Source organism: Hippocampus bargibanti, linkage group LG15 (assembly GCF_051943395.1).
Source record: "Hippocampus bargibanti isolate YZ-2025 linkage group LG15, ASM5194339v1, whole genome shotgun sequence".
Lineage (NCBI taxonomy): Eukaryota > Metazoa > Chordata > Actinopteri > Syngnathiformes > Syngnathidae > Hippocampus > Hippocampus bargibanti.
Window position 1 is genome coordinate 11311479 of NC_142748.1, and position 27850 is coordinate 11339328.

At 57.6% G+C, this 27850-nt stretch overlaps 4 protein-coding genes across 18 annotated transcripts in view; all 4 read left to right on the plus strand.

Moving 5' to 3' along the window:
* The first annotated feature begins 1500 nt into the window (after nucleotides 1–1500).
* Nucleotides 1501–11235, plus strand: svild (supervillin d). Of its 3 annotated transcripts, XM_089014928.1 has the most exons (28): nucleotides 1501–1641; nucleotides 3182–3618; nucleotides 4604–4638; nucleotides 4782–4834; nucleotides 5093–5136; nucleotides 5397–5463; nucleotides 5544–5773; nucleotides 5853–5988; nucleotides 6494–6641; nucleotides 6707–6781; nucleotides 6851–6937; nucleotides 7008–7188; nucleotides 7251–7423; nucleotides 7497–7652; nucleotides 7732–8016; nucleotides 8090–8235; nucleotides 8333–8508; nucleotides 8577–8718; nucleotides 8789–9077; nucleotides 9150–9298; nucleotides 9373–9466; nucleotides 9536–9743; nucleotides 9820–9959; nucleotides 10025–10180; nucleotides 10246–10389; nucleotides 10457–10569; nucleotides 10675–10824; nucleotides 10897–11235. In XM_089014928.1, the coding sequence occupies exons 2-28, from the start codon at nucleotides 3275–3277 to the stop codon at nucleotides 10981–10983; spliced, it is 4008 nt and encodes a 1335-aa protein (XP_088871054.1). In that variant the 5' UTR covers nucleotides 1501–1641; nucleotides 3182–3274; the 3' UTR covers nucleotides 10984–11235. The 3 variants fall into 3 exon arrangements, with proteins under 3 accessions (XP_088871054.1, XP_088871056.1, XP_088871055.1); XM_089014930.1 differs by lacking the exon at nucleotides 3182–3618 and having other exon boundaries at nucleotides 1525–1641; XM_089014929.1 differs by lacking the exon at nucleotides 1501–1641 and having other exon boundaries at nucleotides 2036–3618.
* A 594-nt stretch (nucleotides 11236–11829) lies between these two features.
* On the plus strand, nucleotides 11830–15850 carry LOC148887902 (zinc finger protein 281-like). Of its 3 annotated transcripts, XM_089014951.1 has the most exons (7): nucleotides 11830–12231; nucleotides 13192–13650; nucleotides 13720–13818; nucleotides 13889–14012; nucleotides 14102–14185; nucleotides 14258–14376; nucleotides 14488–15850. In XM_089014951.1, the coding sequence occupies exons 2-7, from the start codon at nucleotides 13255–13257 to the stop codon at nucleotides 15760–15762; spliced, it is 2097 nt and encodes a 698-aa protein (XP_088871077.1). In that variant the 5' UTR covers nucleotides 11830–12231; nucleotides 13192–13254; the 3' UTR covers nucleotides 15763–15850. The 3 variants fall into 3 exon arrangements, with proteins under 3 accessions (XP_088871077.1, XP_088871075.1, XP_088871076.1); XM_089014949.1 differs by having other exon boundaries at nucleotides 13192–13818; XM_089014950.1 differs by lacking the exon at nucleotides 11830–12231 and adding an exon at nucleotides 12487–13061 and having other exon boundaries at nucleotides 13192–13818.
* Nucleotides 15851–19021: 3171 nt separating this feature from the next.
* LOC148887903 (uncharacterized) lies at nucleotides 19022–23007 on the plus strand. Of its 2 annotated transcripts, none has more exons than XM_089014971.1 (12): nucleotides 19022–19162; nucleotides 19772–20044; nucleotides 20135–20257; nucleotides 20436–20614; nucleotides 20683–20741; nucleotides 20814–20977; nucleotides 21546–21677; nucleotides 21828–21873; nucleotides 21938–21975; nucleotides 22070–22157; nucleotides 22321–22582; nucleotides 22661–23007. In XM_089014971.1, exons 1-12 carry the CDS (start codon nucleotides 19126–19128, stop codon nucleotides 22868–22870), a joined length of 1611 nt encoding a protein of 536 aa, XP_088871097.1. In that variant the 5' UTR covers nucleotides 19022–19125; the 3' UTR covers nucleotides 22871–23007. The 2 variants fall into 2 exon arrangements, with proteins under 2 accessions (XP_088871097.1, XP_088871098.1); XM_089014972.1 differs by having other exon boundaries at nucleotides 20505–20614.
* A 362-nt stretch (nucleotides 23008–23369) lies between these two features.
* ankfn1b (ankyrin repeat and fibronectin type III domain containing 1b) overlaps nucleotides 23370–27850 on the plus strand; it is a 33464-nt gene continuing 28983 nt past the window's right edge. For 9 of the 10 annotated variants that reach the window (XR_016117319.1, XR_016117318.1, XR_016117322.1 and 6 more), the window contains exons 1-2: nucleotides 26191–26903; nucleotides 27339–27502. Coding sequence is in view for 3 of the 10 variants with exons in the window: in XM_089014924.1 (XP_088871050.1) it covers nucleotides 26191–26903; nucleotides 27339–27502 (877 nt within the window). In the remaining 7 variants the exon portion in view is untranslated. Of the gene's footprint in view, nucleotides 23871–25603; nucleotides 25692–26190; nucleotides 26904–27338; nucleotides 27503–27850 lie in introns of those variants that run through there. The other variant, XR_016117324.1, reaches the window with a different exon arrangement.

Here is a 27850-nt window from a genome sequence, read left to right on the forward strand (position 1 = left end):
CGGGGAGATGAAGAAATTGGCACAAGTTGTTCCCAGACGCCATGATGGTTAAAGGCGGCGGGGAGGGGCCGAAAGAGCCGGCCGGCGCTTTGTTGCCTTCCGAAAGAAGAAGCAGAACCAAGGGCGACGCCTAAAACTGTGATGGCATTTCCCAATTCAGAACCCGGTAGGTCATTTTGAGTGAGTTCCGATTGTTGGCATTGACTCTGCTCTTCTCCTCCTTTGCGCAGGTCGGCCCCAATCGTCTGAATTATTGATGGCCAACCGCGCACCCGCTTAATAATTCACGCCTGGTGTTGATTGTGGCGCGACAACGCTAGCGTGAGACGACGTTAGTCAGCTCATAAGCGTGACTTTATTTGTCCAAGAGGGCCAGCCGAGAGCCTTGGTCACCAAGTGCTGCCTCCGCGGAGGAAAATGCACCTCGTCTTTCTACTAAAGTATCAAAGTGGAGAATAGTGGAAGCCACTGATGAATTTTGGAACGCCTTCCAGTGCCTTGGCCAAAATCCACACGCAGGTTTATTTGTTGTTTCCTCCTTGGAAAACAATTGAGCAGGGGAGCGAAATATTGGCGAGATGAGTCATCATTTGTCTGGAAGAAAGTTTTCGGCAAATGGCTAAATGCAAAACATGGAATGGGAGGCGGCCAAGAGGAGGAAAGTAAAAACTGCAAATGTGTGTGCGTTTGTCTCTGTGTTGACTTCAATATTGCAGGAAGCAGCAGTTGGTGCGTTTGATAAGAGGAGGCCGTGATGAATCATTTGACACAGTCTCAAGCACGGCGCACACAAGCAACCGAATGGGGCCAAGAAATGATGTCCCGCGAATTCCAACGAGCTTTCAAGCATTGACGCGTACAGATTCAATTCGAAATGTCCACATATTTGCTTGATTTACTTCATCGGGGTTTTGTCAATCCCAAATTCCACTTGGGTCATTCAGCGTGTCATTTGTTCCAATATTTTTGCAGTCCTCAAAGAAAACAGCAGTGGTCGCTGTGGCCTCACATTCAACCGATCTTGTTTGGGTTTTTTTTTGTTTTGTTTGTTTTCGACCAGCAGCATTAGCCACATGAGCTTTTTGGTTTTTTCTTCAGCGCATCAGACAGACAAATGTCAATGATTTCCGAAAAGCCGAGTCAGACAATGACGCTATCGGGCTAAAGTACACTTGATGAGAAAATCAAAATCCCAATGTCCCGAAAAGGTCTTTGCAAAGGTCAGAATTGGTATCCATCTCTCACGCCGGAGGAGAGGTTTTTCTTGTTTTGTAATTGCGTGCGTGCGTATTTTACACTTGACAGATAGTTGTCATCTTTTGTATAGTTGTGTTTGATGCCCAAAATGAGACTTTGCGATTGGAAGGAAGTCATTCCAAGACCGAGGACATCCGCCCCGCTCCCTTCTTGCAGATTTCCGGGTGTTCCTTAAGGCAACACGCCCCCCATGCGGTGTGAGCCAATCAGAAGCGAGAATGCGTCGACGTTGGAGATGAGTGCAAAAGTGTCTCCAGACTCCGCCGCGCCGCTTGCCGCTCGTTTTTCTCGACGTCGAGCAACGGGCTCCCGTCCCACCGCCGCTGCGAGTGGCTTTCAAAGCCAAAGGCGCGTTTTGCCTGACAGCGCCCACCTACATTGCACGTATGTGACCGCTCGTTTCTTTTCTTGACCGGAAGTCGTCATGTGCACGTAGCTCCGTTTTGGATCTTTTCTTTTCACGTGAAAAGAAAACGCCGCCACCCGCTGACTCAAGCGATTGCGTGAGTTTCCTTCCTTCGTCGAGGTTTCCCCTCAGTTGGATGACTCCTACCGTAATGCCCCGTGTAATGGGCACACTGAATTTCAAGTGTTTTCCTTTTTCCCCCATCCTTAATGGGTCTTTGCAAAAAAGAAAAAAAATGAGTGTTGTTTGGAGCTCTTTGCAGGGTTCCTTGGTGGTCCTTGTTTAAACACTGACAATGCGGTGTTGGAGGGGGTGGGGCGGGTGAAACACCTGTAAAAACAAAGGACTCCAACGGGCTGGAAGAGTTTCGCAAGACTTTTTTTTTCAGCGCGGCCGTTAGCAATCCAAAGCATGTTCTCTTGAGAATCTACAGAGACTGTCGACATTTGCATTGCATTTCATAAACAGAACTCCATTTCGGTCCCTTAATACTTGGAATGATCAAGATTGTAACGAGATATTTGGGGGAGTCAGAGTGAGGAGCGGCGCCCCCCCTCACCCCGCCTGCCCCTGCGACATGGCACCCTGGAGACAGACGGCCTACTTCCCGTCTCCTTTCCCTTCCCGGCCGGGGAGGACACTTTGCCCCCACCTACCCAAGCCCTGCTTTTGCTCTCACTCCCCGTCGAGTCATGCGATTGCGGGAGGGAGCAACACCCTTTTCCAGCATTCCGTTGGACGCTCACATTCCAGCGGGCCCAAACGTTGCGGCCCACGTTGGGGATTTCCAGCCAGCAGGTCGGATCCTCGTGCGAGCCAGTGAGCGATGGCTTTTTAAGGCAAAGCGTCTCAGCCTCGGCTGCGAGCGAGGGCGGCTCCAAAACGCAAACGCCAGTCTGGCGTCCTGCTGGTTTCTTGGAGCGCCCGAGAGGTGACATTTGGCCCCACGCGGCGGCATTGGCTGTTGTCTGCGTGTACCCCCCAGGACTGGATGTGTCCAGACCCGAGCGCCTGGTCTCTCTTTGGCCTCCCAAATTGTGGTTTGCTGGAAGATCCTTCGGATGGCCCGAAGAGCGTCGAGGAGGTCTGGTGCGCAAAGAAAACTGCTTGCTTGTCAAGTGGACGCTCAGCAAGGAGTCTGCGGACCCCTTCACGCATTGCCCGCTATGGCGATGACCCCCCTCCCCCCGTGCCTTGGCCAACATCTTTTTGTTTTTCTCTGAAGAAAGCCCGATTTAGGAGCGGTTCACTGGCCTCTTATCGTCTCGTCTTATCTGAAATTGCCGTCCTGCCGACCTGTCTCGTCTCGCCGTCGCCGCCTTTGGCGTTCGTCACAAGCGAGCGCAATCTTGGCTTGCCGCTGAGCAGATTGCGCTTGCTCGTGTGCCCTCGAGGAGCACAAATACACATTGGCCGGTCCGACGGGTTTCGCGGCATAGCGACCGGGGCGGGCCAGATTGCAAAACCCAAGCGGGCCAGCGGCGCCGCTTCGGAAGGTTCATTTTTGTTCTCTTGCAGCGCTGTCGTTTGGACGCGGCGGCGGCGGACCCAACTGGCGAATGAGAAAGCACCGTCTCGGCACCTCGGTCGTCGTCGTGGTGCCGGCGGCAAATGGAGGCCGCGGACAGCTCGCGGGACTCGGCCCCCGAGAGCAAAGCCCAACGGATCGCCCGCTACAAAGCTGAGCGCAGGCGGGAGCTGGCCGAGCGCTACGGCGCCCCCGACGACTCCGCCTCCAAATACGTCCGCCATCCGGACAAAAAAACGGCAGGCGAGGAGAAGGAAGCGTGGCCGGATGGCGGCTCGGGGCAAACCTACGCCAGGGCGCGGGCAAAGAGTCCAGTCCGCGTCCAAGCCGACGGCGCCGCCGAGAGAAGCGCTTACCTGAAGCGGGACGCTCGCCCGACGCCCGAAACGCCCGTTGGGCCTTCCGCCGAGACGCCCGGCGACGTGGGGTGAGTTTGTTTGTTTGAGCTCCTCCCCCGCTGAGGTTGAGGTTGCCTGAATCTTTCCGGTGTTTGCGCAACGGCGACCGTGCCTCCAAACGTTGCCTTGCTGCGGCGTTGCGCAAGGCCTCAGCCTGGCCGTAAACATTTCCTAAAGTGGCTCGCTGCTGGCGCCGTTCTCCATTTTCCTGTACGGGCACGCGAGGAGCTCCTCCCGTTGGACTTGCCGCTTGAAAGACTTTGCGAGCGCTCGGCGTGTTGAGTCACGGCCCCGCGGGTGTTCTCAGCCACCTCTGGATTCCGCAATGCACGCAGAGCCCGACTTGTCTGTTTTTTGTGTGTTTTTTTTTTTTGGGGGGGGGGCATGAACAGGTGTTGAGACACCGTTTGGAGCTTGCGGGGAGAGCGCCGTCAAGTCTTGATGCCTCCGCGCAATTGATGAGCCTCGCAGTCCAATCGGAGAAAGACCAAAGCACAAACGCATTCTGACGCAGGCGCCGATTCCTCGTTTGTGCCTTTCTGACCGGGACATGGCAACTTTTTCCGAAGGGCCCCTTGTAAGGCCAAATGTTTGCTGGCCCGTGCGACAAAAATAGCAGCTCCTTTCTTCTCATCGGGGGCTCTTCAAGCCATGCGTCCGTCCAGCCGCAGACCGTACGACAGCACCAATCATTTTGTCGAACATGACGGGAAACGCTGCCCATCACAGATGCAAAAGAGCGTGACGGTCAAACGGCACCGACATTCCTCCCAATCAAAAACGGTGCTGCCGAAAAGGCGCCACCGCTCTCCACCTTGATGAATGTTGTGGCCAAAAATGCTGGAAAACGACCCGTATCCGTTCCAGCTGACGCACAACAACTCAAAGTGACAAAAGAAAACAAGCAAAAAAGCTGACGGTCGGGCGCCATCTTGAACTTGTTGTGGGATGCCACCCAAGTGATGTTGACTTTTCCTCACGTTTGCCTTCCGCCCCCCCCCCCCCTTCTTGCAGGCACCTGGCTGCGGATGACACGGACGAGTCCAAAGGTAAGAAGGACGCCAGCGACGTTTGCGTTCCCCCCGTTTGGCAGCTCGACTTCTTCCTGGGTCAAGCTCCGCCTCTGACGCTCAGTCCGCCGACCTCGGACGGAAACGAAGGTGAAACGCCCTCTCGCTCTGCTTTCTTTCAGTTGACGGCGAGTCTCGGGACAAACCGACCGGGACCCCCGAAATGTCTCGAAAGGTAAGGCGTTTTTTCCCCTTTTTTCAATTCCTTCACGTGAACAATGCCACCATTTTCCGTTGTTTCCCGTACGGCGCTTGTTGTCCGTCGCCATCGGCCAAAAGTCCAAACTTTGCAAAGTGTAAACGGGCCGCCCGCCCGCCGCGCCGCCCTTTGAACTGCCGGCGATGGGGCGGCGAGCAAAGGGCGGGGATGGCGCTCCAAGCGTCCTCCCCACGGCGGCCTTCTCACCCCCCTTTTGTGTCTTTGGTCCCAAAGGATCGGCGGGATGCCGGCGACGGCGGAGAGGAAACTCCGAGCCGGTAAAGATGACCAACGGGGAGCTTGTGGGGGAGTTTGCTTGGCTGCTCCATCGACATTTGCGGGACGTAGATAAAAAAAAAAAAAAGCGGGCAGAAAGCCTGTTTGATTTTTGTTTTGGAAAAATGGCCTTTTCTGCCATTCGTCAAGCGCAGATGGCCAACTATAAGTCCAAAACTAAAGTCAAGTCGAGATGGGCACGGAGGGGTCTCGCCACGTATTTGTGATATCAAATAGCAGAGCGCTCGCGTGTCACCCGCAGCAAAGAAACGGGCGAGGGAGCCACCGTTGAGGCGCCGTCGTTGAAGGAGCAGCGGCAAGAAACGCGGGTGAGCCTTGGCGGCGTTTCCTTTCAAGGCTCGCGCAGCCGCTTTTCTTCCCGCCGTCACGCGGCTCTTGTTTTGGCCAGACCCCCTCGCCGCAGCGCCGCGACCCAAAGGGCATCAAGGGAATCCTGAAGAAAAGTCGCTCCGCCGACGTGGAGTCGGACCAGAGCCGGGGGGCCGCGCCGCCGCCCCCCGACCCCAAAGGCAAAGACGTGGAAGATGGCGACGAGGAGGACGTGAAGGTCAACGACGGAGAGGAGGACGACGTGTCGGAGGACCCCGAGGAGCTGGACGACTCCTCCGCCAAGCCGAGGTCCCGGAACCTTCCAGAGGCGTGTTGGACATTCGCTCACCACGTTGGGACGACTCTTGACCGGTCTGCCCCCTTCCAGGCCGACAGAGCGAAGCGGCGACAATGGCCAAAGCAGAGGAGGCTCCGAGAAGCCCAAAGCGTCTCAAGCCATTCCGACATCGCTCGCCGAGCGCTTCCACCGTCTCCACGATGCCGAGAACGCCTGGAAGAAAAAGGTGCCTTTGGCTCCTCCCCCCGGTGGCGACCGTTCCCCGAGTCCTTTGGCGCATCCCTCTGTGCCCGCCTTTCCTTTCCCTCTCGCCTCTTTGCTAATCTTTTCCACTTTGTCCTTTGGTCCCCGTCGGCCCCCTGCCGTCTGTAGCTCCGCCCCTTTCTCTGACTCTGAATCCCGCCCGTCGACCTTGAGGTGAGTGGGCCACGGGTGGGGCGGCGCCAAGCCTTTTTGTCTCCTCTTCCGCCCCCTTTGATTCAAAACGCCGCACGTCTGTCCACGTTTGGCTCGTCTGGCCTTGGCGCTCCAGAAGGTTGACGAGTCGCTGGCTTTTCCTGACCGAGCGTCGGTCGTGTTCCAGCTGCTCATTTCCAAAGAGCGCAAGTCAACTTTGGGGTCAGCGCAAAGTTGACAGTCCAAAAAAAACAACTTTCGGGGCGAAAAGACGCGTTTTGGCTCAAGGAGGCCGCAGGAATGAACGGGCCGTCGTTTCCAAACGCTTTGAGCAGAAGTCGGGCGTGGAGGCGTCGCCCGAGATGTCGCTGGCCGAGAGGATGAAGACCCTCAAGGACAAAGAGGAGCAGTGGAAGCGCAAAGGCCAGGGAATCGCCAACGACTCGCTCCAGTTCACAGTGGCCGGACGCATGGCCAAGAAAGGTGAAAGAAAAAAAGAAAACGTCCGACCGGGCGAGGCTCACCCGCCGTCCGGCGTCTTTCCCCAGGTCTGGTCTCGGAAACGGCGCAGGGCGAGGCCCGTCTCGCGCCGGCAAAGAAGTCCGGCGTCAAGCCGCTGGAAGGTAAGCCGCCGCCGCTGCGCCCGCCTCGCCCCGAAGGTCGCCCGCTGACGCGCTCGCCGTGCCCCCAAGAAATCTCCAGCCGAACGGACGTCCAGGTGGAGGGGGACAAAAGGCTGGACAAACTGGAGTCCTTCCTGGACAGGCTTCGCAGTCAAGGTGCGCGCTGGCGACGCCCCATCCCCCCACATCACCCCTTTCGACACGATTTGCCACCCTCCCCTCACAGGCGCCGGCGGGGCGAGCGCCGCCCCCGCCATCCAGGTGACGGCGCGGGCCGAGAAGGAAGTGATGACCTTGGACGATGACGACACCTTTGCCAACTTCTACGCGTCGGCCTCGCCCGCCACCCCGCGGGGCCCGGCGGTGACCCAGGAGGACCTGAGCGGGATCCGGGTCGGCGCCCCCAAGTGGGTCTCTTCGCCCCCGCGCGGGGAACCCGCCGCCGCTGACCCGCCGCCCGCTTCCTCAGGCTCACCTCGGCCGCGGCCCAGCACCGGCGCGCCGTGCGACCGCACCGCAAGAACCGCGGCTCCGGGAACCCGCTGAGGGCGCTGGCCGCCCGCGCCGACATCCGCCGGGCGTACACCGAGCAGAGGCTGGACGTGGCCAAAGTGGAGATGGAGCGGATCCGCGCGGAGCGCCGTAAGCCGCCGCGTCCCGCCTGCGCCGCCCCGCCGCAGACGTGTGAGCTTTGCTTCTCTCGGGCGCCCCCCAGTGGCCAAACACTCCAACATGGCCGACGCGGCCCTGGCCGGCCTGGCTAGCGAGGAGAACTTCCGCAAGGTCAACCTGCGCAGCGTCAAGTCCACCGAGGTGGTGACCAACAACAGCGCGCCGCCCTTCAACAAGCTCATGCTCGTCCGCGTCAAAGGTCAGCGCCGCTTTGGGACGGGGGCGGCGCGGGTGGGCGGCGGCGGCGGCCTCGCCCATCGCCGGCGTCTCCCCCGCAGGTCGCCGGCACGTGCAGGTGCGCCTGGTGGAGCCCGCCTGCCGCTCGCTCAACAGCGGCGACTGCTTCCTCCTGATCACGCCCAAGCGCTGCTTCGTGTGGAGCGGCGAGTTCGCCAACGTCATCGAGAAGGCCAAGGCGGCCGAGATGGCCGCCTTCGTCCAGGCCAAGCGCGACCTGGGCTGCAAAGCCGCCCGGGTCACCGTGCTGGAGGAGGGCGTCGACGCCCGCGGCACGTGGGCCCAGGACTTCTGGGGCCTCCTGGGAGGAAAGGCCCACTATGCGGGTTTGTGCCGACGCCCGCCCCGCCGCCGCGCTCGCCCTCCCGCGCGCTCACCCCGCCCCCTCCGGCGCGGCAGGGGCGGGCGAGCCGGACGAGGACGAGCTGTACGAGAGCGGCGTGCTGGACTCCAACGGCGTCTACCGACTGCAGGGAGACAAGCTGGTGCCTCACGAGGACGCTTGGGCCTCCATCCCCAGCGTCACCCTGCTGGATTCCAAAGAGGTGCGAGCGCGAAGGCGGCGAGCGCGAAGGCGGCGAGCGCGGCGGCGGCCGCTTGGACGTTGGATGCGCTGACGCCCCGCCTCCTTTCTCTCCTCAGGCTTTGGTCTTTGACTTTGGCGCCGAGGTGTACGTGTGGACCGGCAAGGACGTGCCTTTGGGAGAGCGAAAGGTCGCCGTCAAGCTGGGCCAGCAGCTCTTCGCCGGCAGCTACGACTACACCGCCTGCAGGGTTAACCCTTTAGATGCCTCGTGCGCGGACGGCGCCGTTCCTCGGTCGGGTGGGGGCCTGGGGCGGGGGCTTTGCCGCCGAGCCGCCCGGCTAACCGCCGCTTGGTCTCCAGGAGAGGAGAGGGCCGCCCCGGCTGGACTTTGTTTGGACGCCTGTCGGAGCACAACGAGACGTCGCTCTTCCGGGAAAAGTTCCTGGACTGGGCCGAGCGGGGCCGGGAGCAGGCCGCCGAGACGGAGACGGAGACGGACGAGGTGGAGGCCATTTTCTTGACTTTCTCCGTCGCGTCGCCTCCAGATTTGTTGACCAAAACGGCCGCCGCAGAGCCCGGCGCCCGCCTCGCCCGAGCCGGACCTGCAGCCCTGCGACGCCGGCGCCCTGCTGCGCAACGAGCCGCCGCCGGTCGCCCTGCTTCTGGAGGGCGTGGACGTCCAGCGGGGCCGCGGCGCGGTGAGGACGGAGGACGGCAGGCGGGCCGAACTGGACACGGTGGCCGTGGACGCCTGGCGCATCAAAGACTACGGCGAGGACGAGGTGGCTCGCCGGAGCCTGGGCCAGCTCCACCAGGACCAGGCTTACGTCGTCCGGTGGAGGTACTCCCTCACCGCGCTGGGTGAGTGCCGCTCCACGCCCGCCCGAGCCGCCGAGCGGCCGCCCCTTGACTCCCTTTTGCCCCCGCCCGCAGTGGGCAGGCGGCAGAAACCGGGAGAGCCCGGCGGCGCCGGCAGGGAGAGGACGGCGTGCTTTTTCTGGCAGGGCCTCCACTCCGGCGTCGGCGAGAAGGGAACCTCGGCGCTCAAGACGGTGGAACTGGGCAGCTTTGGCGGCTCGCAAGTGGGTCTCGGACCGTCGCCCGCCCGGCAAAGAATCTCGCGCTCCAACCCGAGACCAAACGCCCTCGTTTGCAGGTGCTGGTGAGTCAGGGCAAAGAGCCCCCCTGCTTCCTGCAGCTCTTCCAAGGCGGCTTGATCATCCACAAGGGCGGGCGAGACCGCCCGTCGGGTAAATAAACCCTCCGCGCGCCACCGGGGGGGAGCCCCCGCGCTCCCCTTTGACCATCCGCGCCCCCAGATGGCTGGCGCTTGTTCTGCGTTCGCGGAGAAGCCGAGGCGGAGGCCGCGCTGCTGGAGGTGGAGTGCGAGGGCGCCAGCCTGCGCTCGCGGGGCGTCCTGATCTCGCTGCTCGCCCCGGAAGGTCGCCTCTACGTCTGGCACGGCTGCAAAGCGCACGCCGGCGCCAGGCGGGTGGCCAGAAAGGCCGTGGAGCGGCTGAGTCGAGGGTAGGCGGGACGAGGCGCGCCCGCGGCGCTCCGAGGTGGCCGACTGACGGTTTGCCCCGCCCCCCCTTCCTTCCAGGTGTCCTTCCGAGTTGGGTCTGGATGGCGCCGGCGGCGGCGGCGTCAAGGTGGAGGAGGTGGAGGAAGGAAGCGAGCCGGACGAATTCAAGAAGGTTCTGGGCTTGCGCGACAGAAAGGCCTACGACTGCATGCTTCAAGGTACCGTCGGCACAAACGATGGCGTTGGATCGGAATCCTCGGCAACCCCCCTGTGCCGCTTTCAGACCCCGGCAAGTACAACCACACCCCGCGGCTCTTCCGGCTGAGCGCCAGCTCGGGCGTGTTTGAGGGCGAGGAGCACCTGTACCCCGCCAGGCTGACGGAGGGCGTCACGGCCATGCCCTTCCTGCAAGAGAACCTCTACTCGGCGCAGCGGCCCGGTAAGCCGGGCGTCCCGCCGCCGCGCCCCCCTCCCCGCCCTTTGCTCACCCCCGCCCCCCGCCAGCTCTCTTCCTGCTGGACAACCGCATGGAGGTGTACCTGTGGCAGCGCCCGCAGGCCGAGGAGGAGCGTTGCACGGGCTCGGCGAAGATGCGCTGGGACAACGAGAGGAAGTGCGCCATGGAAACGGCGCTACAGTACTGCCGAGGTCGGCCCTTGCGCCGCCGCCGCCGCCGCCGTCGCCGCCTCAGCCTGATGAATTCTTGCGCTTGCAGAAAAGAGCCCTCGGCGCCCCCCGCAGGCGTATCTGGTCACGGCAGGCTGCGAGCCTCTCACCTTCACCAACATCTTCCCTTATTGGCAAAAGGATCCCAGCGTTGGCGCCGAGGTGAGCCGAGCCGAGCCGAGCGTGTTTTCCAGGGCGTCAGCGTGACTTCCGTCTCGCTTTCCAACTTTGGACGCGTTTGCCTCTCTTTCTTTTGTTGCCTCTCAGGCCTCCAGAAACAAAGTCACCTTAGTCAAGGAGGTCCTGTCGCAGCTCAGTAAGCTCCGCTACTCGCCGGAGGAGCTCACCGGGTCGCCCCTGCCCGACGGGGTGGACCCACTCCGACTGGAGGACTACCTCTCCGACCAGGACTTTAAGGTGAGGGGGTGCGAGGGGGGCTTCCAAGTCCACAACAAGCTGGTGACATTCCTCTGGCAATTTGTTGCCTAGGATCTCCTGGAGATGAGTCGGGTGGAGTTCAACACTTTGCCAAATTGGAAGCAGAAGAACCTCAAGAAAAGCAAGGGACTCTTCTAAAAAATAACCTTTTTTTTATGCTAACAGCTGATTAATCCGATGCAATTTTTAATTTGTCTTTCTTGTGCCAAGCCTTTTTTTGCAGCATGATTTGAAATATCCTCCAATTATTTGTTCTTTTAATATTATGCCCACCCTCCCAGAAAAAAAAACAACTTGTGAATTCATTGACACGCCTTGTGAGGCCTTCCAAAAATATATTCTCTCCACTCGTTTCATTGAATGATAAATAACGGCATTATTTTAATTCCCCTTTGCTACTATGGACCACATTTTTTACGGTTTGTGTCGATTCATTAGAAGTGAGTCTGCGTTGGTTCATCACACGTTTGGCTTTTTTTCTTTTTTCTTTTCCGCGTTACATGGATGTCGCATGGCTTCTTATCCAATGTTTGCATTTCCTACATTGTGATCATTTTGCTCTAAAAATGGACATTTGATCGCGTTTAAACAAACAAGGAAAAAAATGGCAATGCCTTTGGATGCTTTGGACTTGACGTTGGAAGGGAGGAAGAAAAGAAGCGGGCGCCCCTGGGCGGCAATCACCATCAACGCCCGCCCGCCCGCCCGCCTCGCTCCAGGACGCCGGCTCAATCGATGCTCCTCTTTTTTTCGGCTTTCCATCTCAACATTTCATGAAAGTCCGCTTCTGCTTTGGAAGGCGCCGCTTCCTTGCACGTTTTTTTCCTCGTTTTGGAGCGCAGATGGCTGCCGTGTTGACCTCTGCCCGCCAGGCGGCGATATGTGACGCGATTGTTGCAGGTAAGACGCTCTGTGGGAAGCAAAGGTGACGTCACTCGAGCCCTGGGCAACGGTGGGGCAAAGCCTGACGCGGCATTTTGGGAAAAGGAGAAACGCTTGGCCGGGAGTCGCTTGGGCTGCACTGGCGTCCGTTGGGATGAACCGAATTTCAAAGACCGCCGCAGCCTCTTTGAGTTGGATTGCGCCACTGAACGATGACCAAGCCTGCGGCCGAGCGAACTGGACCTTCGCCGCAATCGTTTTGGACTTGACTTTTTCACTTTGAGGGCGCGCGTGAATGCGCGTGGCGTTGCCCCCCCCCCGCCCCCCCTCAGTCGTCGTCATCGTCGGCTGCGGCCGTCTCCTCTCGCGACCCGCCCGCCCGCACCCACAATCCCCCGCGCCACGACAAGATGGAAGAAAGCAGCCGCTGCCGGAGAGCGGCGTTTCGCCGATAAAATCCTCCAACGCCGCGACGACGGAGGCACCGTCTGCGGGCATGCGTCGGTGAGCGACAACCCGAGCCGGGTCCCGGTCCCGGTTCGCTTCGGACTTTGTCGAGATCCGCGCGACGCGCCCGCCGGCTCGCCGCTCCGACGGGCGGCATCATTGTTTGTGATGCGCGGGCCGGAATGCGGCTTTTTTTTGCCCCGCTCGGACGGAGCTAACAGCTAGCGCCTTAGCAGCCGGCTAACTAGCCGGAGGCTAGTTTGATTGTTATAAACACCGCTGCGTGGAAAAAGCTCCAAGCGCGGTTTGTATTTCGCCGCGACGGCCCGTGTTGGGTCGCCAGAGTCGACGTGGAACCGAAATAGCGTCGAGGAGCTTTTCTTTATTTGTTTGTTTGTCCAGCCACGCGCACGCTCATTCGCTCGCTCGCGATTATCCGCTCGTAATTACAGCTAAAATTAGCTCTCAATCAACGGGGCGCCATTGATTTGGCCACCGAAGCTCGGGGGAACGAGCCATTGGCGTCACCCGTGGCAGACTTCACCGCGAACGGAGCAATCTGCAGACTTTGGACCGACGTATCTTCGCGGAAATGAGCGTTTTTTAAGATCCGACGGACGGGCGACGCTTTGCGGCTTTGCCGAATGCTTTTGTCGAGCATTTGCTGCCAAGTTCGGAGCGCGAGCCCGACGACGCTCGTTGCGGCGAGTCGGCCGCTATGCTAACTAGCCGGCTAACTGCCACGGGTGACAAAAGCTCCGATGCTCCCGACAAACGGCGGTCGGGATGCGCGCAAGTCGAGTGGCGTTTGGCCTAAATGGCGTCGGCGGAGGCCATTCTTCTGATTCTACTCGACCGACTCGTCATTGATTGTCGTCTCGGCTGAGGTGCGAGCGAGCGAGCGTGCGAGTGTTTTTTGAAAAAAGAAAAAACCACGTCGACGACAAGTCTAATTGGTTCCAAATGTGCAAACGTGTTGGCCTTACGCGTTCTTTCTTTCCCGTTTGCTTTTGTCAGGCCGTCCTCCCGCATCGGTCTGTAGATTGAGCGGCCCGGGCCGCCCGCAGCCAACCGAGCGCCATGAGTATTATCCAAGACAAGATGGGCAACGAGTTTTTGCGCAACGGCGGGATGGACCCCAACTTTGCGCCCGGCATGCTGATGTTCAGCCACCTGCCGCCGGTCGCCAGCTTCACGCGGCTCACCTCGCCGTCGGTCATGGGCGACCTGCCGCAGGAGATGGTCTTCAAGAAGGAGCGCGACTCGCCCCCGGAGCACCAGAGCGCCGCCAACGCGGGCGGCTTCCTCCACGGCGTGGGCATCAAGCAGGAGCGGCTCGGCGAGCCGGATTATCGCGCGGCCCTCTACGGCGGCGGCCCGCCCGTCAACTGCGCCGGCGCGGGGAAGGGCGACGCGCCGGACGCGTCGTACCACCAGATCCGCCGCGGCGTGCTCCCGCACGACCCGGGCCAAGCGGTGAGTCGCCGAGCGCCGGGAGTCCCCGGTGACGCCTCGCCACCCCTCTCGCTCGCCCTCGTCCCTCAGGTGTCGGGGCGAGCCGCCGAGGAGCCGAAAAGAGGGAGGAGGACCAACGGGGACGGACGGGGGGCCAAAGGGCGCCGGAAACGCGGCGACGCCGCCAAGGTTTGCCCTCGTGCCGAGCCCCGTCGGCCGTCTTTTGCCAGCGGGGCGCGTGACCTTCCCGCCCCGACAGGCCGCCGCGTCGGATGCGGACGGAGCCTGCCTGTCGCCCGACTGCAAGCCGCACATCTGCGAGCACTGCAACGCCGCCTTTCGCAGCTCCTACCACTTGCGCAGGCACGTGCTCATCCACACAGGTGAGAGGCTTTCGCTGCCTTTTGTTGGCGGGGGTCGGGGGTCGCGGCGGCCGCTAGTTAACGTGCCGCCGCTGCTCTTGATGGCGCAGGCGAGAGGCCTTTTCGCTGCGGTCGGTGCGACATGAGCTTCATTCAGAAGTATTTGCTCCAGCGCCACGAGAAGATCCACAGCGGTGAGTGCGGCCGTTCGGGGGCCTTTTTGCCGCCCGGCGAACGGCCCGACCACCCGCGCCTTTTTCTTTCAGGCGAGAAGCCTTTCGGCTGCGACCAGTGCAACATGCGCTTCATCCAGAAGTACCACATGGAGCGCCACAAGCGCACGCACAGCGGCGAGAAGCCGTACCCGTGCGACACGTGCCAACAGGTGGGTTGCCCGCTTTGCTTTTGAGCCTCGATCCGGCTGTCTCCTCCTCCTCCTCCTCCTCATCATCATCATCATCATCATTATCTTGCTTTTGTGCGTCGGGCGCTTCAGTTTTTCTCCAGAACGGACCGCTTACTGAAGCACAAGCGGACTTGCGGCGAAGCCGTGAGGAAGGGCCCGGACGCCGACCTGCCGGAGCTGGCCCAGGGCGGCTACGCCTTCGCTCAGGGAAACGCCGGCCGCAAGCGGGCCAAGGCCAAAACGGGGGAGGGCGGCGAGCGCAAGAGGAAGAAGAACCTGCAGGACTACAACGTGGGGCGGCGCTCCCCCAAGTTGCTGTTTAAAAAAGCCGGGCGCAAGGCTTCGGGCAAGGACGGCCCCGAAGCGCCCGGTCCCGAAGCCGGCCCCTCGGCGGACGCTTTGGGGCCCGACCACGCGGCCGCGCTCCACGGGGGCGGCAAGCAGGGCGCCAACTACGACGAGGCCGTGCATTTTGTCAAAAAGCGGCGCTACCTCGACTACGGGGCGGGCGCGCTCCACGCGGCCTCGCCGGGGCCCGAGCCCACCCTGGCCGCGCTGGACTCGGTGCCCCCGGAGCTCAGGCACGACAAGTCGGGCATCCCCGACGAGGTTCTGCAGAGCCTGCTGGAGCACTACGGCCACAAGCCGGACGGGGGCCACCACCAGCACGAGGTGGCCTTTGACCTGTCGGACCACCCGCACCACGTGGACCTCCAGCCGGCGGCGCCCGTCACCCCCGAGCTGGAGGAGGAGGCGGGCGGCGCCCACGACAAGACGGCGGTGATGAGCGAGTACTCCAAGTTCCTCCTGCAGGCGCTGGAGCGCACCAGCCACGGCGGGGCCTTCCCCGGCCTGGGGCCCGCCGCCGCCGCCTTCCCGCCGCTGCCGTTCGCCGACAAGCACCCGTACGGCGCCTCGCCGCTGGACTGCGGCTACCCGTCGTCGCCGTCCTCGTCCAAGGCCCACTTTGGCTTGCCGGCGGCGGCCTTCCAGCAGCTCACGCCGTCTCAGGAGCTGACGGAGCAGCTGGAGAAGCAGCACTCGCCCGCCGCCTTCGCCCGGGCGGAGGGCTCCAAGGGGCGGCGGCCCAAGGCCGGGGGCGCCGCCCCTTCCGGCTTCTCGGACTTGTCCCCCCTCGATCCCCCCAAGGAGTCGGCCACGTACCGGATTGAGAATTTCGCTCAGGCCTTTGGCTCCCAGTTCAAGTCGGGGCGCCGCACCCCGCTGGGCTACGACGGCGCCGACGGCGACCGCGGGATGCGGACCGCGGTCGCCGACTTCTCAGGGTATAGCGGCTTGCTAGCCGACGTCACCGAGCCGGCCGGTACAGGATCGAAAACCCCGACAAGCCAAAGTTTCAGGTAAGGGTCAAATGAGGTGACCCCAGTGGGGGTTCCGCGCGCACGCAAACACATCCGCGCATTTTGTTCTTGTCGCCATTTTTTTTTTTTTTTTCAACACTGCCATGAAACGTTGATGCAAACATGACCGGGGGAGGGGGGGGGGGGGGGGGGGGTCTTCCGTGGCCTCAAATGCAATCTTTTCTATTCTTCTTTTGAGGACATGTTGTTGGGAAAATGGTTTCCTCTTTTTTTTGGCGGAGGGCGGGCGCAACATTTTGGAGGGTCGCAATGAACTGGAATTCCACGGCCCGGTTTCGTCATCGCGTGGCAAGGAAAGCCCCCAAATCACATGGCAACAAAAAAAAAAAAAAAACTCGTCTGTTACGAGAAACAGCAACTCAGGAAATAGGCCGCGTTGTGTGACGAGACTTTTATTGTGAAATGCAACGAGCACAGTTTTTACAGATGTGTTTTGAAAGCTTTGATTTTATTTTGTAATATTTGCATTTTCCTCCTCAAGATGATGTTTTGGCTCCAAATGATTTGTCGCGTGTCCATTTGAAAGCGGCAAAAAGAGACGAAAGCCAGCGAGCAAAGCCAAACCGTCGCCTCACACTTTGCTTTTTTATTGTGGAATCCAAGAAGCACTTTTCCCCCCACCGAAACATATCATCGCAAACAATAACCCGTTGCCATTTTTTACACTCTTGGGATATAAATAATGCCTATTTTAATAGGAGAAAACTGTGAACGAGGGTTTGAAGAAGGTGGGCTGATGCTTTGACCGGCCGGGCATTGAGTTTTTTTTTTTTTTTTTTTTGTTTTCGGGGTCGTTGTACGATGGGGTCGACTCTCAGGTGATGTAAAAATGAATTTGCCATCTTTTTGTGATCCGATATTTTGAGAGTAGCTCTTTGTATTTAAATGTTTCTCCAGCGTTGTGCTGACACGCTGGAACTTTTCTCTCTTGCTCCAATTTTTTTGTATTTATTCTCGGCGAGCCGCCCGCCGCACACTTTTGTAGCACCGATGCATCAGAAGAGTTGATTGATCTCCATATTATGCACGAGTGCCGAACTGACGAGAACGAACAATGGCCTTCTATGTCTTCCGCGGTTCAAGGCCTTCTCTGCGCGCTTGAGTTGAATTCCCTTTCGCCTCAACGCCCCGGTTTGCCCCTACCCACCCGTACGTCTCCGTTGCTTTTCGGTGACCCCGAAGCCGCAAGGAGGAAATAGCAAAGGGGAGCGACCAAACGCGGTGCTCTGAACGGAAACGGAGAGAAAAAGACGTGTAGATTGACTAAATATACCTCATATCACTAAGCATAAAAAAAGCAGGGACGCGCGTTTTGTTGTATGTAGTGGAAATGTTTGTAGGCTAGCTTGGACATGTCATCTTGACACTGTTTACAATAATAGAGCAAGTCAAAATGCAAAAGGTATGATTTGAAAAACGTTGTGTCTTTTTTTGTAGTCATGTATAAAACATCCATGCCAAGCAGTGTTGCATTCTAGATGCCTTGTAGACCTTTTTTTTTCTTCATGCTGTAGCCCCTTATTTTGTTACTTGCCATCACGTGTTTTTGATATGGACCCTAGAAGGATACTGTTTACAAAAACGTACAAAAACACTAAAAATGTGTGTCGTTTTCTTGTTTATTTTTGAAGGGTGAGGGGGGGTTGATTTGTTTTTTTTTATCAAGTCTGCATGATTTGTCTTTTTCTTCTTGCTGACTGGTCACCTCAATACCAAATGTTGTAGCAGAAGCCTCCCCTTTCCTTTGTCTCATTAGTACTATAGACCCTCGTGACAGGTTTTCCCGGGCTCGACTTGTTATTGGAATGATGAATGGATTAGAGAAGCCAATAAAAAAAACTTTTTTGTTACAAAAGGAGAAACTGCGCTCGTTTTTCAATGCAATTTGTCACCAAAACGTTCCCGCTGTGTCTCTATAACAACCAACATCAAAACACGGAAGTGGTGCGGTCCAATTCGGGGGTGGCAAGGCGCCGCCCAGTGGCCACATGGCGCTTTTTCAAAAATAAGGGAAAAAGATCCGGGAGGGAAATACGTATTTTTTTTTCTTTTAATCTGGTTTCGGTAAGAGGACAAACGTGACACAAACAATCTGAACGTTTTCCAATGCTTTAAAAATGTGGCGTTAGATGAGTTTGCCTAAGACGTAAGCGCGCGCACGCTCGTGACATTTCTCTTTACATAGTGACGTCAATGAGGTGCGTCTCACTTCGTAACGCTCGTAACCATAACTTTCGCCGTTTTTCCCCCCGAACGGGGTTATTACGGGCAACAATTGTTCAAAGACTCGATCTGCGCGTGCGCTCTTTCTATTCAGACGAGACTATTACGCCTCAAAAGCGTGTTTTCGGCCTCCAAGATGGCGGCAATGTTTGCAAAGACGAGCGTCAGGCCTCAGTCCAACCTCTCCCAAGTACTCAAGCTAAGAGTCGACTCTTTTCCTTTCGCCCGTTCCTCCTGGGCGAGGCGTCGCCAGGAACAGTCGGCGGTTGCGGGGCGGGGGCCCACTTTTGACTTTGGACTTGAGCTCGCTGCTGTAAAGACGCCGTTATCGCATATGCAGTGACGTCAAAACAGGCTCGTAAAACATTTCAGTTCGAGTAAAGAAAGATAATCAATTCGCCCGATGACACGATGCAGATTCATTTGAAGCGCGTCAGGTTTTATCTGCTTGTCTGGGGACGTTTCGTTCTTTCGCCTCGAATTCAGGCGTGCATGAAATCATCCCGTTCGAAGGGCAAACGGCGCCACGTCTGCTTGGCTCCAATTCCCTTTCAGTGAGCAAGGAGCTCCTTGTTTGAAAGCGGGTGGATGACGAGGGCTCAAAGGTCACTGGCTGCACCCTGTTCCCGGCCTCGAGTTAATGGCCGGCGGGGATGACTGTCGCCACGGTCAAGTGTTTGTCGAGGATGTGATCTCGCTTGGGCTTTTGTCTAAACGTCTGACCGTCTCCGTCGCGTACATGCGAACGAAAAGCCGCGTCAATTGGGGCATTGTTATTTCGTTTCACACTCAAATGTGCGTCCGAGCCTGAGTAACGGATTAACCGACGTCACCTGATATCGGCGGACGTGTTATTGGCTGTCATGAGCAAGTGCGGGTGTGTGCGGGTCGCATTGATCCAGGAAGTCAAATGTCGCGGAGCGAAAGAGTCGAGCTCCCCCGTTTGTCGCCCGCTTGAAGGAGTGGCTCGTGATTAAAAAGCGAGTCCCGCCGCCAGGTCGTCCACATCCAAGGTGAGAACGCGTCGACGTCGCTTCGACTCTGACAAGTCCTCTTGCTCTCTTGCTGCTGCTGTTGTTTGTTTGTTTGTTTGTTTGTTCGTTCGTCTCCGACGGCGTCAGAAATGAAACGCGCTTTTCTCCTTTGCCTCTTTGCTACCTGTAAGTAACATTGTCGTTGTTGTTTTTGAATGAAATTATAGGAGGTCGCCCGTTTGGGATCGACGTCTTCCAATGGACGCACGGCTCTCCTTTTTTGCTTGATTAGGAACAAATAAAACGATGAGCTATGTTGTCATTTCCAGAAGAAATGAGAACAGACGGCTCTCTCTCCAGGAAGTCCATATCAGAATGAGTCGTCCCAAGAGCACACCGTGTACATATTGATAACGGCAATGGAATCCTACTTTAGGAGTCAAATGTGATGGCCGCCCTTACGTATTTGGTTGCTTAGTTTTCAGGCCCAAATGGACTCTTAAAGGCAATTGCCGCCCTTTTAAGATCAAAATCTTTGCGGTGTCGTTGAACGCTGGTGTTTGGAGACGAAGGCAAAGCAAACACGACCATTCTCCACGGCAACACCAAGTCGTCCAGGTAACACGAGCCAGGAACGGCTGACGTTCATCTTTTAAGCTTGCTTTGGAGTCGTTTTGTCAAGGAGGCCACGTCTTTGATCAGATGAGCGCGATATTGGAAACCTCGGCGGCAGGCATTTTCAACAATGTGGATTTGAACCATTCGCTCATTTTTGACACTTCCCGATTTTTGCAGATACGCTGCAGCTGGTTGTAACCGACCCGACAAATGCCATCGCATCTGACTCTGACGCGACGACCTCGGAGCCGACGAGTCCGATCGAGTCGACGACCGGCGAGCCGACCGGTCCCACCGAGTTGGCGACCGGCGATCCGACCGGTCCCACCAATCCATCTGACCCGACGACCGGCGAGCCGGCTGACTGGACCACACCCGGCCAAAACGATTCTACAAACTCCAACGGTTCTGGCAGTCCAGCAACAATTCCTGTGCCCACCGAGGATCCAGGTTGTTTGGCCGCAAGCGTGTCGGTGCCCTTTGCATTTCAACGCCCGCGGAAAGGCTGACGTGTTTCTGGCCTTGTTTTTGCGGGCCCAGACGTATGCGCGCGACGTCCGTGCCCTCCCCGAAGCGTGTGCGAGGCCCGCGCCAATCAAACGCGGCTTTGCCTCTGCCTGGCCGGCGACTACTACAACGAGGACAGCCGGCGTTGCGAGACGGGTACGTAGGTCCTGCTGAGATGGCAACAGAGGACCAACTTTCTCTGGGCGCCGCTCTTGCCACCCGTTGGCGGTGTTCCCGGGCGGCGGCCAGAGGTGCCGATCGAGGGCGTGACGGGATTTCATCGACGAGGGTCGGGTGGTCTCCTCGCAGGGCTTTCTCATCCGCTTTTTCGTAGCCGTTCGCCAAGAAAAGGAAGAGGCGCGAGAATCTTTTTTGAGCAAGTGGCGACATTGTCACCTTTCAGCCAAGGTCTTTCCCGGACGCCTGCAAGTGCCTGGATTGAGCTTCCACGAGGACATGGCATACAAAACCTCGCTGGCCTTTCAGCGCCACGCGGACGACATTTCTGATCAGGTCCCATTTCTCATCCTCATCCACGCCGAGACAATCTATCTGCGTCCACTCATTGTGCCCCCACGCAGATGGCTTCCCTTTTCAACCAGAGCTCTGGCTACTCTGGTTCATTGGTGTTGGAACTCGGGTGAGTGCGCTCCTTCCGCTTGGCTTCAACGCCGGCGTTTCGCTTCTTTTCACGTCACCCTGGTGGTCGCAGGCCATTGGAAGTTCCAAAAGGACGCCTGGACGGGGCTGCCGTGCAAGCGTCTTTGGAGCTGATCTTCCAGACGTGGGCTCAAGTCACCGCAGGGGACATCGCGGACGCTGTCGCCAAAGCCTCCCAATGCCATGGATGTCTTCTGGAAAACGCCACCTTTGCAAGTACCTTTCCGCAATTCCCTCGCGGGCTGCGTCCAGATAGTTAACTCATTCACTGCCGGACGTGTGCAAACCCGTCTACGCTCCGGAGTCCAGATTTTTTGTCATTGTCACTCCAATTCCAGGACCCACAGAGCCCTAGGACGACATCAACATTCAATGCAGCGTAAGAAACCTTAGGCTCTTTTCTTTCATCAGAAAAAAAAGTTAATTCCTCAATGATATGGTTCTGGAGTTATCTGAGCTTGAAATGGGGGCGGCTGTCCAAAATACAATGCAATGCATACATATTGGTTTCGATAGCGCTTTAACACCAGCTGAAGCTGAAAACGGGGAAACGCCGCCCCCTTGTGGAAGGGAAAACATTGACAGAGGTCTGGCCGGCACTTTGTCAGCACCCGAGCAAGGAAAAAAAAAAAAAACAAAACCTGAACCCATTCGGGAACGGCGCTCGACGTCATATTGTCAATTCCCCAACAAATTTGAGAATGGCGGCGAATGAGTTAATTGAGGCTTCCGTGCTGAATTTTGAGGGCGGCGACATCTGAGCCGTCCCCTTTGCTTTGACAAGACGTGAGTCTGTGTAGCAAGCGACCCTGCGATGAGAAAACCACCACGTGCGCAGCGGGAGACGACGGCAATTTCCTCTGCCGCTGCGCCGACGCTTACGTCATGACGAACTACAGTCGCCGGTCGTGCGCCGGTAAGTGCGGCCGCCGCGTCTGGCGCAGGTGGACCCGCCGGGCCGCGTGGCTTTTGATCGCTCGCCGCCGCGCGCCTCGATGGCAACTCGTTAGGCACAAGGTGAGGGCTTTTGGCAGTTGCGCCAAATTCTTTGTTTTTCCCTCTGCAGCTTGTCCAAGCGGTCAGCTCCCCAACGGAAGCCGGCGGTGTGTCGAGTAGGTGCTTTGGTTGCCCCGAAAGCGTGGCGCGGAAATGCCCTTTTCTTTCTTTTCTTTTCAGTTGCCCTTTTGGCCATTCTGGCTTCAACTGCGGCGAATGTGAGTCACTTTTGGTCCGAGTGCGACATCCCTTTGCTCGCGTGGATGCCGGAGCCGGAAACAACTTGCTCAAGTGTTTTCTCCTTGTCGTTAGCATGGGAGCTAGCCTTGGTGATCGTCGGCTCGGTCTTCGGGGGCCTGCTGCTCATCGCGCTCGTTGTTCTCATCGTGATGTGGACCCGGTGAGTTGGATTCCGTCTTGACCACCCGGAGTGAAGCGCTGGCTTAGTCATTGACGGCCAGCGGACATTCCACGGCGGAAGCGACATCAACAGACGCGTTTGCTTGCGACAAGAGCCGCCCTTCACCGACCATTCCATTCAAGGCCTGCTTCCATCTTCCCAGATGGCCAAAGAAGACCTCCAAGGGAAAGAAGAAAGGTGCGGGCAGCGGGCAACCCGACGTGATCCACTTCTCCGATAAGGATCCCCTGGTCACGAGCGCGCCGACCCACGGGCGGGAACCTGCGGCCGAGACGCAGCCGTCCGCCGGCGTCAAAGCGTTTGCGGGGGTGCCCAGGATCCCGCGGGCCACGGCGGCCGCGGCCTGGGACGGACGCGCCCACCTGGAGATGACGTCGAGCGACGGCCGCCAGGGGAGATCTGCGGTGAGTCCGTCGCCGGGCCGGCCGGACGGGGGCCCGTCCATCCGTGTTAGCGGCTAACGGAGTCTTCTCCAATTGCAGTGGCGCAATGACAACTCTGAGGACTTGAACGGCCGCCCGTACCCGCGGCCCGCCAACCAAACGCGGCCCTTGAGCAACCCTTACTCGGACTCGCCACCCCCGAACAACCCGTATGCCCGCGGTGGGCCCCAGACTGACCCTTTTGCTCGCAAGCAAGGCCAGAGCAACCCAAACTATTCGCATGACAACGACAGACCCTTCGACTACTGAGCCAATCATTTTGTGGGCGCGGACAAGACGGCCATTTTGCAGCGGCTGAAACTCGCTGCCATTTCAATGTTGGGAACGGCTCATTTAGTAAAATGGCGTTCCATCCTATAGCAAACGTTGGATGGCCTCGGAATGTCCTCCGTGTTTTGTGCTTTTATTTGTGCACGTTCTAGTTGATCGTCTTTTCTTCTTTTCAATGCGAACGGCATCCACCCTGAGCTGGCTGCCACTGGATGGAAATCAAGTTACCTGCAGCTCTTTTGAAGACAGAAATACATGTCTTCTTCCATCTCAAACATGACTAAAATGACTGAATTCCATTTTGAATCTGTATTATGATAAACCACAATCTGGCTAGATTTCCCAGAGTTTTCTTCCCTGCAACCCCCCCCCCCCCCTCATTGCAATTTAGATCTAATTAGGATCAAGTGTAATTGGACGTATGAAACATTCCGTAATTGTGGATTAACTCTTAATGCCGGCGATACCCGGCTTGTTTGAACCGGTCAAGTGCAAAGGATTAGTTTTGGCTACCAAATTCCCAAATGCTCCCATGGAGAACCTCAAACGTCTCATTAGGATCATTGTCCGTTTTGCGATCACTCATCATAATCGACACGGATATGCGCGTGTGTGTGTGTGTGTTTGTTTTTTTGTGTTTTGTTTTTGAGGGATTGGGTCTTATTGTCCCGCCTTCTTGGTCAAAAACACTCCGGTCGTCGAACAAATGGCCATCAATCAGCAGACCGCAACCACGCGCCACCGGGGTTGGCGTCATTTCAATCTCGGTCCGGACGAGGCGGGCGGGGCAAAGCATCCTGCCCCGGAAAGCAACACAAACCCGCCCGGGGAAGTTTCAGCCAACGACCCCACGCGTGGAGCTGCTCTGCACTTCTCGGCGTCCGTCCACGCCGGTCGGGGGAAAAAGTGTCCAGCTCGTCAAAACCGTGGAATATGATTGTAACGCCGCTTCAAGAGTGCCCCGTCATCGAAAGGAAAGGTACGAAAGCGAACGCACCGCCGTCTTTTTGGGGGTTCACAGCACTTGCTACTCCACTTGTTTTGACGGGACGCTTAGCAACTTTTCCGTCGGCACTTTTCATACCTCTTTCCCCGGAGTTGCTCTAAAAGGCACTTTAGTGTGCTTGCGTACAACGTTGTTGTCATGACAATGCCGAGGGAACCCGAGCGCACTCGCCGGACGTCGGGGGTACACTAAAAGACGCCAACTTGAGCGGCGAAACATTCCCCCCCCCGTCCCCCTTTTCGACAAGCGTGCACCTTCCGGAACCAAAACACCAAGTCGCTGCGCTTTGCTTGATGTCCTGTTGTAGCGGTGCTTGGATTTGGTCAAAGTTTTCCTGGCAAAACGGAACGAGAAGCTATGGTCCAAAGGGGGGGGGGGGGGGGGGCACTAAGCCTTGGACGAAGGTGTGTCCTGTGTTGATACTTTGTGACCCAGCTGTGGCCAGGAAAGGGATGCTTCTCGGCGGCCCTTTGCTGTTTCATAGCAAGCGCGCGTGGATATGACAAAGAATAGCCCTACTCTTTTCCGGTTATACTTTCTGACTGAATTAAGGTCGATTTAATGTCGTTTTCTTTCAAGCGTTGTTTGAGTTTAAGCTGAATTTTAATCCTTTGGCTTCCAAACCTTTGGAAACGGATCGACCTATGCTGCGCATCGAATAGTTGTCGATTTGATCGAATAAAGTTCGAGCGTCGACTTGAACGACCAGGACTATAGAGAGGGGAAGGGAAACAAAGATCGCCGCGGGCGACATTTGTATGTCGATAGGGGGCAATTGGAGGTTAGCGCCAATTCGCGTAGCCAGAAGGGATGTGATGTGAGGCTTTGCCTCTGTCACCGCTACCGATGTTTGGTAGTTTATCTCTGTGTACAGTATCTCCATGTTCAGGGCGAAACACGTGCCGCTTCCCGTTCGTTATCGCGATGAAGGTTAATTTGGTTGACCGTAAAGTGATACTCCTTGACAATAAATCCGACGTGTATGTAAACGTTTGTATGCATGAAAGGCAATGAGGTTCACGACAACGAAAATAAAACGACCGCCGAAGTCGATTCCGGCCTCAGCCTACAGCGACCCCTACTGTTTAGTTCGGAAAAGGCAACAGCGATCACCGACCGCTTTACGCATGCGCAGGACGGCAATCGCGATTGCTACTTTCAACGACGCGCCAACGTTGGATTGCTATGGTTGAAAAACGGCCCTTCCCAGGCCAAAGAGTTAAGAAAAGAAAACATTTAACGCTTGAAGACACGATAAGAGTCCGAAAAATGAAGGTCGGAGGAAGCAATGTAAAATAAATTGTTGTAGGTGAAAGTGAATGCCAATCGTCCATTTCCCGCTTTGTCCTTTGTAAAATGGTCGTCTGAAGTGGCAAATAAGCGTATGCTCGTATTTATCCACTATTGGAATAAAACGAAAGAGTACACATACATTTGTGTGTGGTTACATCTGAGGTAAACCGCTAGAGTGAAAAATTCCCAGTTGTGAAAAAAATGCTTGTAAACATGATTTCTTTGTAGAAGAATGCCTAACAAGGTTATATAGGCGGCCATTTTGAATGCTTTGCCCCCCCCCCCCTCCCAAGAAAGGATGATGTGGTGTCTTGGCTCGTTGAAGTGTAGATCGTTGATAGTTACAGACGTTTGACCTGTAAAAGCCGCCTTCTTTCCGTCGTGTTCATTTCTCCCGTTTGTACCTTTATCAGGTGACGGTTCCGAATTCACAGGAGGACGTGGAAAAACCAGGATCCCGAACCTGGGGAGCCACTTTGCCGGAATGGAGCAACTCATGGAGTCAGTGAGATCAAATGTCGTTGCTTCTTTTTGAGTATCGTTTGCGCAGTTGTCATCACGATGACTGTATATTGATGACGGTGATTATGATGAGGATTTTTTTTTGTCAACAATTTCTGAGCACATTCGTATTTATTGCGCTTTAGTAGATATAGATACTATTCCTGACTGTATTTGTGTTTTTTTTTTCTGGAGCTGTTGTGCCGCATGCTTTAGGCACAGTTGGTTGAACATCTTTTTTTTCAGAACCTCTCAATCGTCGCTGATTTGCTGGTGGCGATCGACCCGATCGGTCACACCGGCGCCAAAACACGTCGACGCGAATCATCGGCCTCGGGGGTACACCGGCCGTCTCCCACTTTGGCGGTCTCGAACCAAGCTAGAACCCCCCCCCCCCCCTCCACCCTTTGTGCCGTCTGCTGGCCGAGACTGTCTTTCTCTGAGGGCTCATTGCAGCAGCGTTGAAAATGGGCGGCGCCGCACGAGCAAGACGCCGTAAATGCCTCCGGTCCACGTGCTCTGCGCATTTTCTGCCGACGAGAAGGCGCAAGAGCGCGCGGCTCGGCGGGGGCGGGGGGCTTGCGCCTCAGGCGTGCTGTCAGACGGCTGGAAGTCTGCCCATTGGTCCAGGCGGCGCCCGTGCTCGTCCAAAGAATCGGAGGCGAGAAAAAAAAAAACAACAAGCGGCGAGCGTCGCAGCAGCTCGGCTTTGGTGCGCCAGGCGAAGATCGCTGCTGACGCTGTCTGGATTTTTCCCTTCTCGCCACCTCCGCCGCATCTTCTTCCTTCTCCGCCTCCACAGGGGGGCACCGCACTGCTCCTTCCATTTCCCTTGAGAGACGCTTACAAACGTTACTATTTTGAGACGGCGGTAGCAAATGAGAGCGGCAGAGTGGAGATTCGCTACCCCCTCTCATTTTTCTCCACATTGAGCAGTTTGCATAAGAGGCCGATTGCGCGAGGGCAGGACTCGAACTCGCGGCCGCCGCCGAGCCGTGCCACCTCATCCCGGTTTCAGCGAGTCCGGACGCCAAATCGGCAGGTTGCTGAAAAAAAAAACCCAAACAACCCCCCGTTGGTCGAGAAAGCAACCATGGCGACTTTCGGGAAACTCACAGACTACTTTAGCCGGCGAAAGTCTCGGGAGGATTTGCACGTCGGCAGGAGCTCGCGGCGGAGTGGCAGCTACTGCGGTACGGTGGCGGAGGCCAGGTAACCTGTCCGATTCAAGCAGGGTGGCACCGTCGCCTTCCCTTCGCCGGGAAATTGAGGTTGGAGGAGGCGGAAAGGGATCCGCTGTCTCCATGGCTTCGGGGACTGAGGGCAGCCATCGCTTTGATGGCGCCCGAGACGATTGGAGCGGCGCCGTGCTCCCGCTGACCATTGACTGGCTTCCCAGAAAAGCAATTCCCGCCGCTTGTTTTGCGAAATGGCCGCCCACTTGATGATGTGGAGGCGGAAGTCATTTCACCATTGATCTGCGTAACTGCTCCCTTGGCGCCCTTAAAAGTCAACGGCTTTTGTGGGGGGGCGTGCGAGCGCCTGCTCGTCGTTCTGCCAGAAGGGCGTCCGAGCCACTCTCGCGGCTGGAGATTGGAATTGTGAGGGATCCTTGTTTGAGAGCCGCTTTTCTGTGTTCCCGAGCAGGTCACTGGAAAGGAAGTTGCAGAGACCCATCCTGGCCAAGTCCCGCACCCTACCCAGCATCCCCCAGTCCCCCCGCGTGCCCAAAGTCCAGCCCTCGGACCTTGTCGGCCCAAAGAACCCCGCCGCCGCCGGCGGCCCGGAGCGCCGCACGCTGCCGCCCGCAGGTGAGCGCCGCCCGCCCGCCCGCTTTCCCCTCTGTTCGGGCCGCCGCCGGGACCCCGCCCTCCGCCGGCCACCCGTCTGCACCGAGCGCTCCGTCCCCCGATGAGTGACTGGTATTTGACGGCGGCTGTCTTTATTTGCGACGGCCCGGCTGCCGCCGTCGCCGCTCTCTTGCAAACGTTTCCGAATTGGCCCCTTGTTGCCTAGCAACCGCCATCATTGACCAGAAGGCCGCCGCGCTTCCGCGTCCCCTTTTTGCTCATTATTTTTTGGCGACCGCTCAAACTTTGTTGTCGTCGTCGTCGTCTGGGCGCGGGCGTGCGAGACGGCGCCGACGACACTCGCTCAAG

Bases quoted from the DNA above. Each gene is read 5' to 3' on its own strand.
- svild (XM_089014928.1), top strand. From the start codon at position 3,275: ATGGAGGCCGCGGACAGCTCGCGGGACTCGGCCCCCGAGAGCAAAGCC. The intron at 6,938-7,007 runs GTGCGCGCTGGC...CTCCCCTCACAG, and splicing joins GGACAGGCTTCGCAGTCAAG to GCGCCGGCGGGGCGAGCGCC. The intron at 9,299-9,372 runs GTGGGTCTCGGA...CCTCGTTTGCAG, and splicing joins GCAGCTTTGGCGGCTCGCAA to GTGCTGGTGAGTCAGGGCAA.
- LOC148887902 (XM_089014949.1), top strand. From the start codon at position 13,255: ATGAGTATTATCCAAGACAAGATGGGCAACGAGTTTTTGCGCAACGGC. The intron at 13,819-13,888 runs GTTTGCCCTCGT...CCGCCCCGACAG, and splicing joins AACGCGGCGACGCCGCCAAG to GCCGCCGCGTCGGATGCGGA. The intron at 14,377-14,487 runs GTGGGTTGCCCG...CGGGCGCTTCAG, and splicing joins CGTGCGACACGTGCCAACAG to TTTTTCTCCAGAACGGACCG.
- LOC148887903 (XM_089014971.1), top strand. From the start codon at position 19,126: ATGAAACGCGCTTTTCTCCTTTGCCTCTTTGCTACCT. The intron at 19,163-19,771 runs GTAAGTAACATT...CGATTTTTGCAG, and splicing joins CCTTTGCCTCTTTGCTACCT to ATACGCTGCAGCTGGTTGTA. The intron at 20,045-20,134 runs GTTGTTTGGCCG...TTGCGGGCCCAG, and splicing joins TGTGCCCACCGAGGATCCAG to ACGTATGCGCGCGACGTCCG.